Source organism: Seriola aureovittata, chromosome 1 (genome assembly GCF_021018895.1).
Source record: "Seriola aureovittata isolate HTS-2021-v1 ecotype China chromosome 1, ASM2101889v1, whole genome shotgun sequence".
Classification (NCBI taxonomy): domain Eukaryota; kingdom Metazoa; phylum Chordata; class Actinopteri; order Carangiformes; family Carangidae; genus Seriola; species Seriola aureovittata.
In genome coordinates, this window is record NC_079364.1 from 20,118,133 (window position 1) to 20,130,754 (window position 12,622).

At 40.0% G+C, this 12,622-nt stretch overlaps 1 protein-coding gene across 1 annotated transcript; it reads left to right on the forward strand.

Moving 5' to 3' along the window:
* The first annotated feature begins 440 nt into the window (after positions 1-440).
* On the forward strand, positions 441-11,974 carry smyd2a (SET and MYND domain containing 2a). Its single transcript, XM_056379865.1, has 12 exons — positions 441-731; positions 2,325-2,388; positions 3,149-3,259; positions 3,913-3,973; positions 4,979-5,106; positions 6,110-6,177; positions 6,642-6,744; positions 7,282-7,392; positions 7,773-7,893; positions 8,083-8,257; positions 8,879-8,987; positions 9,237-11,974. Exons 1-12 carry the CDS (start codon positions 559-561, stop codon positions 9,318-9,320), a joined length of 1,308 nt encoding a protein of 435 aa, XP_056235840.1. The 5' UTR covers positions 441-558; the 3' UTR covers positions 9,321-11,974.
* The last annotated feature ends 648 nt before the right edge of the window (positions 11,975-12,622 follow it).

Genomic DNA, 12,622 nt, shown 5'->3' on the forward strand with positions numbered 1-12,622 from the left:
AACAAGGACAACAAAGAAAAACAAAGGTAGCACACATAAAAAGGCTAACTATGACAAACAAGTATAAACAAAACAGATACACTCCAGTGGCAGTTTATTAGGTACATGTAGCTAAAACTAATGCAGTCTAACACAAAAGTCCTGCAAGAAATCCTACCGTCATCTTCAGTTTTTGTTGAAACTTGAGGAGAGGTGCTGATTGCTTTGCTTTATACTGACAGGTGTTTATATTATTTTGTCCACCACATTTATGTCAATGAAGGTAGGTCTAGTCTAAATAACAGCCTCTCTGTTAAATATAATACAATTCAACACCACAAACTGCAGCCTCCAATACCAATATTTGATATAGACCGAGTTTATGTCAGGGCATTAGTTACTGTGTGGGTGCATGTCCGCCGTGTCTCCTCTCCAGCAGGGGGCGGTTAGAGCCACACCGGACACACAGAGCACCGGAGAGGAAGAAGGGGCTCAGCCTGAGGGTGATTAAAGCACTCGACAGACACAGGTGGTGCTCGGTGCTAGTCTCTGAGCGAAGAACCGCAGACAGAACAAGCCATGAAGAACGAAGGTATAGAGGGGACGGAGAGGTTTGAGAGCCCGGACAAAGGCAGAGGCCTGCGGGCAGTGAGGCACTTCGCGGTGGGGGAGCTGGTGTTCGCCTGCCCTGCTTACTCCTTCGTGTTGACAGTGAATGAGAGGGGAGCGCACTGTGAGCACTGCTTCACCAGGTAACATCTTACCTCTCTGAAACAGCTGAAGAGCAACATCTGTGGGACACTTAGCTACGAGCTGGTAGCATGTCCACGTTGTTTAAAACAGAGCAAAGCGGCCAGTAACGTGTCCAGTTCAGCGCTGGCTAACCTCATCACCTAGCTAGGTTAGCTATTAAACCTCTGGGTATCTACCTAGCTGGCGCTGACTAATATGGGTCAGTGCAGTGAGGCAGCTCACCTGACCTCACACTGCACCATTTGTTTGTAGCACTGCAGAGTCAAGAGAGTCTAAAATACAAGCACAGCATCCTTACTGATGTTTTTAAAGTCAAAAGCTAAAAAGCTTGCTTTTCTATGAGCATATTAATATGCTAGTGCATAGACCTAAACAGGCCAGACACACTGACAGGTAGTATACACAGAGAAACGAGCACGTCACTCATTTTCAGCCTTTTCTTAATGTCATAATATGACATTACATGTGATCATCAGTTGATGATTATGATTTTGGGTTCTACCTTAATTATTCTGGTTAAATCAGGTTTAAATGTTTCACTTATTTACCAATAGATGAGAATTATAACATACTTTCCATTGCATCAGTAAGGATGTTGGAAGTGGAGGGGTTAGAAAGGTTAGCCTACATGAGGTTGTGCGTGTAGGCATACTGTGTCAAAAACATAAAGGAAGGTTAAACTGCAGTGCACTGGTCTATTTAAGGTTCAGCTCTACAGTTCCCTTGCTTGTCTTACTGAGATCTGATGCACTATGACACCCTTTGTGACAGCCTTTAGAGTTACATTAACTCTAGTCCCTCTCTCACATTCTCACCCATGTCACCCCCACCCCCACACACCCACACACACACACACACACACACACACACACCTCCTCCCCAAGCTGCCATTAAGGTTTGTAGAGCAGTAAAAGGTTAGGGTGCTAAATATAGGTGACCATGTGTCCCAGGAGAGGAGGAGCCAAGAGATGAGAAGGCCAGGTGTGTGTGTGTGTGTGTGTGTGTGTGTGTGTGTGTGTGTGTGTGTGTGTGTTGTGTGTGTGTGTGTGTGTGTGTGTGTGTGTGTACACATTTGCTCCTATACAGTCAGAAACACCCAGTTCAACTTTATGTATATGTGTCTTGCTGTAATTAATCAGATATTTAAAACACAGTAATATATTTTACACATGTTCTTTTTTGTTGTTGTATGAAAATAAACTGGATATGTTGGTAGAATTGATAAGAATTTAATTCTAACTTCTTACTCTAATGGAGCACTTATGAATAAAATTAAAGATTTGGTAACTAACTAAATTCTGTTGATCTCTGAGCTCCGGTGTTTTGAATGAAGTGATCCACCTTTTTGTCACAGGACTGAAACAAACCTGCAAGACCAGCTCATTCACCATCAAATTAACAATTAGTATGTAAATATCTTACATGTAAGAAGTATGGGAGAACATAAATATTACATGTTAAAAGAAAAGCTCAGGTAAAGTTGTCTCATCAGCTGAAGGAGCACCATGTGTTATTACTTATAAAGTGTCAGCACTGGTCTCCTTTATCACAGATGTAGCGAACTAATGTGTTGTGTCTTCGTGTCATTACAGGAGAGAAGACCTTTTCAAGTGTGGCAAATGTAAGCAGGCCTACTACTGCAATGTGGACTGTCAGGTAAGAGCGCTTTCCATGTCTTTGTCTTGTGTGTGAGCTTGTTTTCCAGTTTTCACTATTAACTAAAGGAACTGACCATGAATGAATTTTAGTGCAAACAGTAACATATTTTTAAAATGTATATAACAAAATATGTGTGTGTGTCCTACAGATATCTGCTGTAGTCTTCATTTGTTTTGGACTTATTACTGCTCTTTTCAAATAGAAGTACAAAGAGAATGAGAATAGACACATATCAAGCCCTGTGATTGGTGTTCAGTCAGTCTGAGCCCTCCGTGTGCATCCACACAAGCCTTTTGCTTCATCAGAACCAGCACAGAGTAAATTAAAGGAACTTTTTTTAGTGTTCTTGTGACCCACCTTGGCACCTTGGTCCACACACTGAGAACCACTTCAGCAGAGCTCCAGGCAGCGAGAGAGCACCCGCACTGTTCACACTGTTGTTGCTATGACGATTCAGTCTGCCTCCCTTCTGCCTCTGTCTACTTTTAGTTTCAAGGCACAGAACACTATCGATGCACTGCAGCAAAATTGAGTTGTTTTGTGTGTGTGTGTGTGTGTGTGTGTGTGTGGGGTGCATTTGCCATGGATGATCATTTAATGGTGATTAACTTTGTAGTGATAAAATCATTCTTTCAATCATCATTTCACCGTCTTGCTGTCAATCCTTTCAGGTATCCCATCAAACAGATAATTTAACGTGGATTGTTAAATCATTTCTTATTTCTTTCTTCTTCTGTGTGTTTGCGTATTTATGCAGAGAGGTGATTGGCCCATGCATAAGCTGGAGTGTGTAGCCATGTGTGCCTATGGGGAGAACTGGTGTCCATCAGAGACTGTCAGACTGGTGGCCAGAATTATCATGAAACAGGTAATGTTATAAAAAGAAGGAGAAGAAATGTTTTAACATTCAAAGATGTCTGTTTTTATTGTGAACAACATGTATATCTATGCAGGAAAAGTTTTCACAAACGGCAAGCGGGAAGCAAAAAAAGGGGGATAAGTGGATGTTTTCACTGGGCATACATAGATTCAACTGATAACATAAATAATGGCTTTCATTCATTTCATTTACTGTAGATGTGCTTGTTTTAGGACCCAGATATTGTTCCTGCTTTGTGATAGCTGCTGTAGTTGTCTCACTGGCTGTTTGTAATATTTCTTTGTTACACCTGTAATTTTACTGCTAATGGCAAGTGCTAGGAAAACTGAAATTGACCAGTTTGTATATGAAAAGCGTAATAACTGAAGGTGGAATGGGAGCATGTTGCTACAAACTCAACAGAGTTTAGAGCCTTTAAGAAGATAAAGATCCAAATAGAATAAGTGGCTAAGGCTTGATGATAAGTTACATTTATGAGCTAGACCATAGCAATGACTGAAATCATCTCAGTTCCATTTGTATACTTTTGCATGAGTAGTATCATGGGTGTCATGTCAATTTGGAGGAGCGACATTCAGTTTTGCTTCGCTTTGCCAACTTTATTTTTTGACTAAAATGATCATGTGTCTTCCATGTTTCAGAGAGTCACAACAGAGCGCACCCCTTCAGAAAGGCTGCTACTGCTCAGAGAGTTTGAAGCCCGTAAGTGTGTGTGTGTGTGTGTGTGTGTGTGTGTATATATGAATATATGAGCGTGTGTTTAGTTACACATGTGTGCACTTTTAGTTACATGGTGCAGTGTGTGTGTGATCTTCCTGAGTCTCTGCAGTTGTAGCAGCATGTCTATTAATATCCTCTGCTGTAGCCTCCAGTCCTGGTTTTGTCTCTTTCATTCACTAAGGCTGCAGCAGCACTGGGACTTAAATCCCAAGCTTCTGCATACTGTAATTTCATGTTCTCTCCCCTCCTTTTAACAACTACTGTCACTGTGCTCTTGAGCAAGGCACATTGTACGTTGATAAACCTGTGTGTTTGCCAAAACACACAAAAAACAAGACGGTGTCCCATCTCAGCATCCACTAAGTGTTTTCCCTGGTCCAGTTAGTGTTATCAGTTAGTGTGAGCTGTTGTTGAAGGCTCAGATGTGTCATCAGAGGATTGTCACAGAATTAACCTTCACACCTGTCTCTCATGCACACAAAGCAAATCAGTGGCCAGCTGCTGCCTGCTGCCGCCAGTCTGTGTCGGTGTGTGTGAGTTTGTGTGACTGACAGTGACACATGGCCTATAGCATTGATATATTCTACTCTTACTAACACCGAGTGGTTCTTCTGTGCACTGGAATATGGTAGATGGTTATGGAGGTGGTAACAAACAACAACAACAAATATACAATTCTGGATGAATAGCCAACTTTGTTTTATTCCTTATTTTTATCAGTTGCCTCATCCTTTAAACCTTGTATTTCTTATTATCAGAGAAAGCCAGAGTCAAATTTCATTACTGCTGATAGATACCCTTGTGACATGTTTTGTTTTTTTTCTTTACTTGGCAGTAATTTTTAGGGTGTTCCTTTTTGAAAGAGCTAAAAAACACACAACCTTCAGGATACAAGGTGGTCTATTTGTGGTGGCTTATGTTATTGACTTTTCTCTCCCTGTCTTTTTCTCATCCCCTCTTCTGCCTGTGTTTCATTGCCTCTTCCAGATTTAGATAAGATGGACAGTGAAAAAGAGGAGATGAACCAGGCAGATTTAGCAGCGCTGCATCATTTCTACTCCAGACACATCAGTGACCTCCCCAATGAACAGGCTCTAACAGAGCTCTTTGCACAGGTAAAATTGGATATAATATTTTTACTGGAACACTGAAGAAACAGTGCAGTAAGTCGTATGTATTGCAACATGAGGATGTTTCAGTCTTGTTTGGAGTCACTCTGTATGAGGTTTCTATAGAATAAGCAGCTGCCTGTGTGACCTATGCCCACCGCTGTTACTGCAAAGAGAGATGTTGAGGCTTTTTAATAGAAGCACAACATTCTGAAAATTGATTGTGTCACTAGTAATTAGTCTGAGGTTTTTATTCAAACTAATTCAAGCCATCTCTTCAATGTGAAACAGAATTTCTAATTATTAAAATTCTTACATTTTTGAGAAAAAAGGAATAGATGAATTCCTAAATTTGGAGCAGTACCTTTTTTAACTGCTGACATGCTGTAATAAATCCACCGAATAAAAACTTTCTGTTCCCAGAAGTATCCAGGATCCTAGGTTGGGTGTGTTTTGTTACTGGCATGTGATTGGTTAGGAGAGCGTCAGAGGTTTTGGCTGACACACAGACAGGTGTTGACCTTTCTTGCTCTATGGAAGAACATGCTGGTTTGCCTTGGTCCGACTTGTAATATGTTTTCGTTCACACATCTTTTCATCTTTCTCTCCTCTTACCATGCTCATCCCACACTTGTTCGTAGATACACACACTGGAGCACATGTTGAGTTGAACCAGGATCTGTATCACACACACCCACTGTTCCTGCCTTTTAAACTCGACAGCGTTTAGCTCTTTAATTTGACCTGCCCCCCCTTTCTCTCCACACTACACCAGTGGAAATGGCCTCTTTGGCTTCTTATCTCAGGCTACATTTAATCTGCACAACTGGATTTCCTGCCTCTCTGTGGAGGGGGGTGTTACAGCACAGTAGAGCAGGGGGGTGATGCCTTTTGTATTATACTATTCACCCTGTTGTTCTCTGTCCCTGTCTTCACCTGTTTGTTTGTGTTTTCCCTTCTCTCTTGCTCTGTCCCTCCTTCTCTCTCTTGTTTTTCTTTGTGTCTCCAGGTAAACTGTAATGGCTTTACCATAGAGGATGAGGAACTCTCCCATCTGGGATCAGCTGTTTTTCCTGAGTAAGTAGTCCATATCATGACCATCATTCACGAGTTCATCCAGTCATCAGTTTAGTTACTGTGCCAATAAAACTGGAGAGACAGTATATACAGCATGTTAATACATTTGATTAAAATGATAATTTCTCTCCTCTGTTTGTCTCCTTACATCGATACTCAGCCTCTTCATCATTGCCACTTTGTTTTTCTGTTTCTCACTGTTTTGAGAACAATAATGTGATTTCACACAATTAGTGTTTTTATTATATTATATCATTATATTATGTATTTATATCCCAGATGCTTCTGGTTATTATTTTAGTCTTTTTTATGTCTTTTTATATTCAGTGTAGCATATACATGAACCACCATGTAGTTCAAACATCTTAAAGCTGCTAAAGGTAATGCTTTTATCTCCATTCTCTGATTTCACACTAATTTATTTAACCTTTTTGTGCTTCTCATTCTTCCCTTTGTCCTTTCAGTGTAGCACTGATGAATCACAGCTGTAGTCCTAATGTCATCGTGACCTATAAAGGCACAATGGCTGAGGTCAGAGCTGTTAAAGAGATAAACCCCGGAGATGAGGTAAGAAAAGATAGGACTCATTTAGCAACAATTCCTAAAAGCAATTTTGAGACAAAATACAATTACAGAAATAGAAATGTTTCTCAAAGAATATTTATATTGAATTTTGAACAAATGGACAATGTGTAGAGTTTACACCGGGTATGTCAGTGTAACGAGCTTGAAGATCAAATCCCTTTAGTTATTCAGCTGTGAAAGGTTTAGGTCTTGCTCCTAAGCAGATTGAAATTTGTCAAGAGGGGCAGAAATACAGATGTTTAGATGTTTATTAGTGTTTATTTTTGATTGATGCAAAATGGCCACGTATTTTTATCTCTTTATCCCTTGAACTATTTCTCTCTCTCTCTCTCTCTCTCTCTCTCTCTCTCTCTCTCTCTCTCTCTCTCTCTCTCTCTCTCTCTCTCTCTCTCTCTCTCTCTCTCTCTCTCTCTCTCTCTCTCTCTCTCTCTCTCTCTCTCTCTCTCTCTCTCTCTCTCTCTCTCTCTCTCTCTCTCTCTCTCTCTCTCTCTCTCTCTCTCTCTCTCTCTCTCTGTGTAGATCTTTAACAGTTACATAGACCTGCTCTATCCAACAGAGGACAGGAAAGAGAGGTTGTTAGATTCCTACTTCTTCACATGCCAATGCACTGAGTGCACCACCAAGTCTAAGGTACTGCTGACTTATCTTTCTGAAACTCGTACATTTGTATACAGTTTTTTTTAATTTTGATATATAGAATGTAGGGGTGGTGAAAACTTTTCATTTGTTGATTTGAGAAATATACTAGAAAGTATCTCAACAGCATCAGTGTCCTGTCTGTTGGAAAGTGCAGCAGGTTCACTGCAGGCGTTGTCACTAGTGTGAACCCACAACATACTTGAAAGCTGTTGAGGATTAGTGTGAAATTAGGACACAGCTAGTTATGCCCTATAGTAGTTTTAGTCTCTGTGGTGTCATAGTACTTTTACATGATCAGCTTTATAGTATCTCTTGTAAAATATGTTAAGGAACAACTGTTTCTTATGTCATGTCTTTTCATCTCCCTCTAGGACAAAGCAAAAATGGAGATCAGGAAGCTGAGTTCTCCACCAAAGCAGGAGGAAATACAATCCATGGTCCATTACGCTAAGAATGTCATCGAGGAGTTTAGGAGAGCCAAACACTACAAGAATATCCTCTTCCTGTGATTATAAATGTATTTCCCATTCTTGCACTCTTTTTCTTTCACTCTCTTTTTCCTGTTTTTTTTCCCCCTCTGTCTTTCAATTTGTCTACTCTTTTTATTACAACAAACTTTCACTTCCCTGCCTCTTCTTCTTTCGCTTCATTCTCTGTCATTATTCCTTGACACTCTGGCACCCCCCAGTGAGCTGCTGGAGATGTGTGAGCTCAGCCAGGAGAAAATGGGGGGTATATTTGCAGACACCAACGTCTACATGCTGCATATGATGTATCAGGCCATGGGCGTCTGTCTCTACATGCAGGACTGGGACGGCGCTATGAGCTATGGAGAGAAGATCGTTCAGCCATATAGGTAAATTGATCTGTAAGGCAGACAATGGATCAATCAATTGTACAACAACAGTTTTGCCCTGTAGACAAATTCTGTGGCTGATTGGGCAGGCAGTCCATCAGTTAGAATTTAATGTCACTTGTTAAGATCTCTGTCTCATACAGTGTTTGGAAGTCTAGAGAAATTTAAGGACATAGGTTCAGTTCTCCAGACCTCTGTAAGTTTGTCAAGTAAGAGTTCTCATAGGAATGGTGATTTAATTCTTATTGTAGTCTTTTAATAATTAGTTTTAACCATACTTTACAGCTCAGAATAATGTTATTAATGTTTTCTTTACAAATACAGCATGGCTTATATCTCCTATGAAGTATACTTTACCCTACCAACAATATATACACTATACTACAGCACAGGTTAGATTGTACGCACGTGATAATTCTAAACATATTTTCCCTCTGTGGTATATAACTCTCAGCCACATCTTCTACAGTACATGTTTTAGTATTGTCCTCTCCCAGTTCATATGGTTTGAACTTTTGTAGCACTACAGCAAAACCAAATGTAACATTAATTATAGATTATATCTTGTTTCCTCTCGCATTCACTGCTTAGATTGATGTATAAATTATATTCTCTCTGCAGTGTGCACTATCCAGCCTACTCTCTGAACGTGGCGTCTATGTATCTGAAACTGGGACGTTTGTATTTGGGGCTGGAGAAGAAAACACAAGGAGTGAAAGCTCTGAAGAAGGTATAATTTACAGACATGTGGTCCATTGGTATATTGATTGGTGGCAAATTGAAGGTCTGTGAGGTAGAAAAGAATGTGTGCTCAGAAAAGGGCAAGAATAAGGATAGAACATCCAAGGATGAGTTAGCTGTAAAAAGCAGTGATTCCTAAGCTGCAATACTATCATACATTCAGATTGATCAGCCGTCAGGAATGGATGTGTCTGTTGTTTTAAAAAAAAAAAAAAAAAAAAAACATTTCTGTTTCCAGGCATTGGCCATCATGGAGGTGGCTCATGGGAAAGATCACCATTATGTAGCAGAAGTCAAACGAGAAATCGAGGAGCAGCAGTAACGAAGGTGCAGCCGAAGGAGCAGAAAGATTAAAGAGAGGCACTGGAGTGAGGAACCTCTCTCTAAAAGCAACAACAAAAATACACATCACAACTGCATGGCATGCATCTGACACCTCCCTGTTTTTAAAACCTTTCCATTTCCCACCCAATTGTTTTCCTGCCTCTCTTTAGGCAGAGTTTTTTGTTTTTCATGTCTACCGTGAACATATTGTGGCAGAGGATGACCACATTTTCTATCTGCAGCAGCAGCAGCCTACGTCCTGTCAGGCCTGGACTTGAAAGCAGACAAGTTAGGATTACCTTTTTGGAATGAAAAAATATGTCTGAAATACTTACAGTTCTAACCATGAACTTCATTTGAAAATGTTGGTTTCCGTGTGCCGAAGCTCATTAAACCCATTTAACACCCATACTGTTATTCAAAAAAAGACCACGTCAGCAGAAAACAGAAACTTTAATACTGCCTTTAAAGCTGCCTTTTGGAAGACACAAAGCTTTCATATAACAGCTACATGAGGTCCTTTGTCTGAAGTGAATTTTCCTCCAGCTTTTCTGTCCGTGGGAGTCTGAGGTCATTGACTGTGTTCTGTGGACCCATCAACAGACCATGTGGCAGCAGTTTTGGCTGCACAGCTTTGCTCCAGAGCAGTTGCTCATGTTTTGAAATTCTATACAAAATATTGGGTAGCTGTTAGAGGATATTACTACCCAGCCAATGCATTTTAATTCCATCAACTATTCAGCAACAGAGTTTATGGCTTCATCAATACTTGTCTAAACTGTGAAGAAAAAAAAAATGTCTGACCATGCATCTGGTACTCTGTAGCAATGGAGAAGAGAATGCAAAGAACTATTCCTGAATGAATAACCAGTGGTTTGATTGATTTGTCTTACAGTATGTTTTGCTTATTTTAAAGAACAAGAAGTGTTGCATGTGTTATTGTTTATGTTGTGTGTTTCTATGTGTTTTGTTTGTTTTTTGGTTTTTTTCCTATGAGGCTTGTTGACCAAAAGGGCCACGGGTTTAACTGACAAGGAACCAGCTATAATTCTCTATTCACAGTGTATCCTTAAAGGGGGTGCTGATCTGTGACCAGTTTGCCTCTTAAGTCACAGTGAAGACATTGGTACTATAACCTGACCAATGATCCTGGATCAGAGCCCCTTTGCTCTCAGGAAAAAAGGCGCAACACTGTAGCTTTTGTTGCCTTTTGCAAAGAGATACACCATTGTACCTTTTTAGTGTTCTCTCATAAGCACCATGATTGAATATTAATCTGTCATTACCCTAGATATAATATTAATGTGCCGCATGACTCGGTAGGATAAAGGATATACCTTTTGCATTTTATTAAAGTGATAACATGGGGGAATATGATCAACCTCATACGCGATAAACTTTATAGTCAGCATGAATTAATGAAATATTTCTTAAAAGGGAAACGCATCTTCCTTTAATCTCTACTTTAGTAATAAGTTCATTTTTGCACTCTTGTAAGTTAAATTGACAGATTATTTAACTACCATGATATATATTTATAAAACTATAGTACAAACATGGCAATTTTTGAAGGAAGCATTACCTTCGGCAGGAATAGGTATTCAAACCTCATAAAAATCTGTATCAGTGATACAATAGGCTGTGATTAAGAAAACCATGTTGACAGCAAGGTTTGTCATAAATGCTGGAAAAGTGTTGCTTGTATATTATGTTTTTAAAAACTCCAACCCTGAAATCATTAGAAGGACTGGTTGCAGATTGTAAAATTGTACTTTTCTCTCTGCTGTAAATTTGACTAAATCGGTATATAGAAATACCAAATTAAGAGCGACTTGTGTTAAAAACTTGAAAGTTAAGGCAATGCAAAGATCATCACCTGGACCTTACTAAGGATTCTTGCTCTCAAAATGATGTCAAGATGGCAAACCTGTAAGCACATTTTGTTTCAATCTATTAGTTTCTGTCGGTGGACATGCACTGCCAGAGGAACTAAAGTCACAGATCTAATTCTTTCTTTTTAATACCTGTAGCTTCTACCCTTTGTTTATTATAGATGCAGTTATATGCACCACATGAATGTGGGTTACTATGGGTTAGAAATAGCCCTCCAATTAGTTGCCTGTGGTCACATTTGTAGCAACTCCTGCACAGGTGACTCTTTTTGTCACCTGCAAAAATGCATCAAGCAGGTGCCTGCCTTACAGCTTTGCATAGGTAATCCAAAAGCACTATTTGAGCAGCTCTGTTTGACATTTTTACTTTTTTAATGTTTTGACTAAGGAAAGACTATATGGGGGGTTGTAGGTGGCACAAGCCAAAAACTATCTAAACCCTAATGCTGCCAGATTCAAGCATTACATTTCTGGTCAGACTCTAAGAAAATGCACGATTTATTTTCTTTTTCCTGGGATGTCATGAAAGACAGAACCTGTGGCACAGTGATTTAAACGTTTAAATCCATACTCTGCTGCACATATAAAACCAGATGAAGACGAGCTAAAACACCACCCATATGATGTTTTCTTCTATTTCTGTAATGAACTGTTATTTTATCAGGCATGGATGTTATCCTAAAGGAATGCATAACTAAAGTCTGAGCCTCTGATTCTTTCTGTACCATTTCAGTGGAACTCAATAAATGACAGTATGGCACTTGCTTCGCAGATGCTTATTTGTTCATCAGAAATGTCCTACAGTAATCTTGCTGCACTTGCAGTTTCTTATCAGAAGTTTTTCAGGAGTCCATGTCACATCTGCATTTCCTGATCATGTCAACAAGACACACATACATCATTAAGCACAGTGAAGCTCTCACATCCAAATGAAGTAACAATATGCAAAGCTCGTTTTCACGAGAGGGAGACTTCATCTTCAAGCTGTGGCAATTAAATAAGCTTTGATCCAGTGTGAAACGTATTCCGTTTAATTAGTCTGAAAAATGGGCGCACATATCACCACGCGCGTGCATGTGACAAGAGCACAGAACAGTATACGCGAAAACCTGCCCGCTCGGGAGGATTTCAGTTGTCAGGTGTGATGAGGAGTAACACGTACGCGCGTATGTGCGACGTAACGTATCCCACAAAAGAGACAGCAAAACATTTAGTATCTTTTAGGTACCACAGAAGACGCAGCAGAGTCAAGATCCCACAGAAGATAATACTATTTGGTTGAACACTGGTAATACCGTTCTTGAATCCTGATCCTTCTGCCCCGACAGACAGTGACCGGTCCCGATCATATGTTACCCTGCTGACGGTCAAAGTGTTGCGATGGAGGGACTCACTGTCCCCGATGGTT

Coding starts and splice junctions, on each gene's coding strand:
- smyd2a (XM_056379865.1), top strand. CDS start 559: ATGAAGAACGAAGGTATAGAGGGGACGGAGAGGTTTGAGAGCCCGGAC. Junction 3,974..4,978: donor GCTCAGAGAGTTTGAAGCCC/GTAAGTGTGTGT, acceptor TGCCTCTTCCAG/ATTTAGATAAGATGGACAGT. Junction 8,988..9,236: donor GAGTGAAAGCTCTGAAGAAG/GTATAATTTACA, acceptor TTCTGTTTCCAG/GCATTGGCCATCATGGAGGT.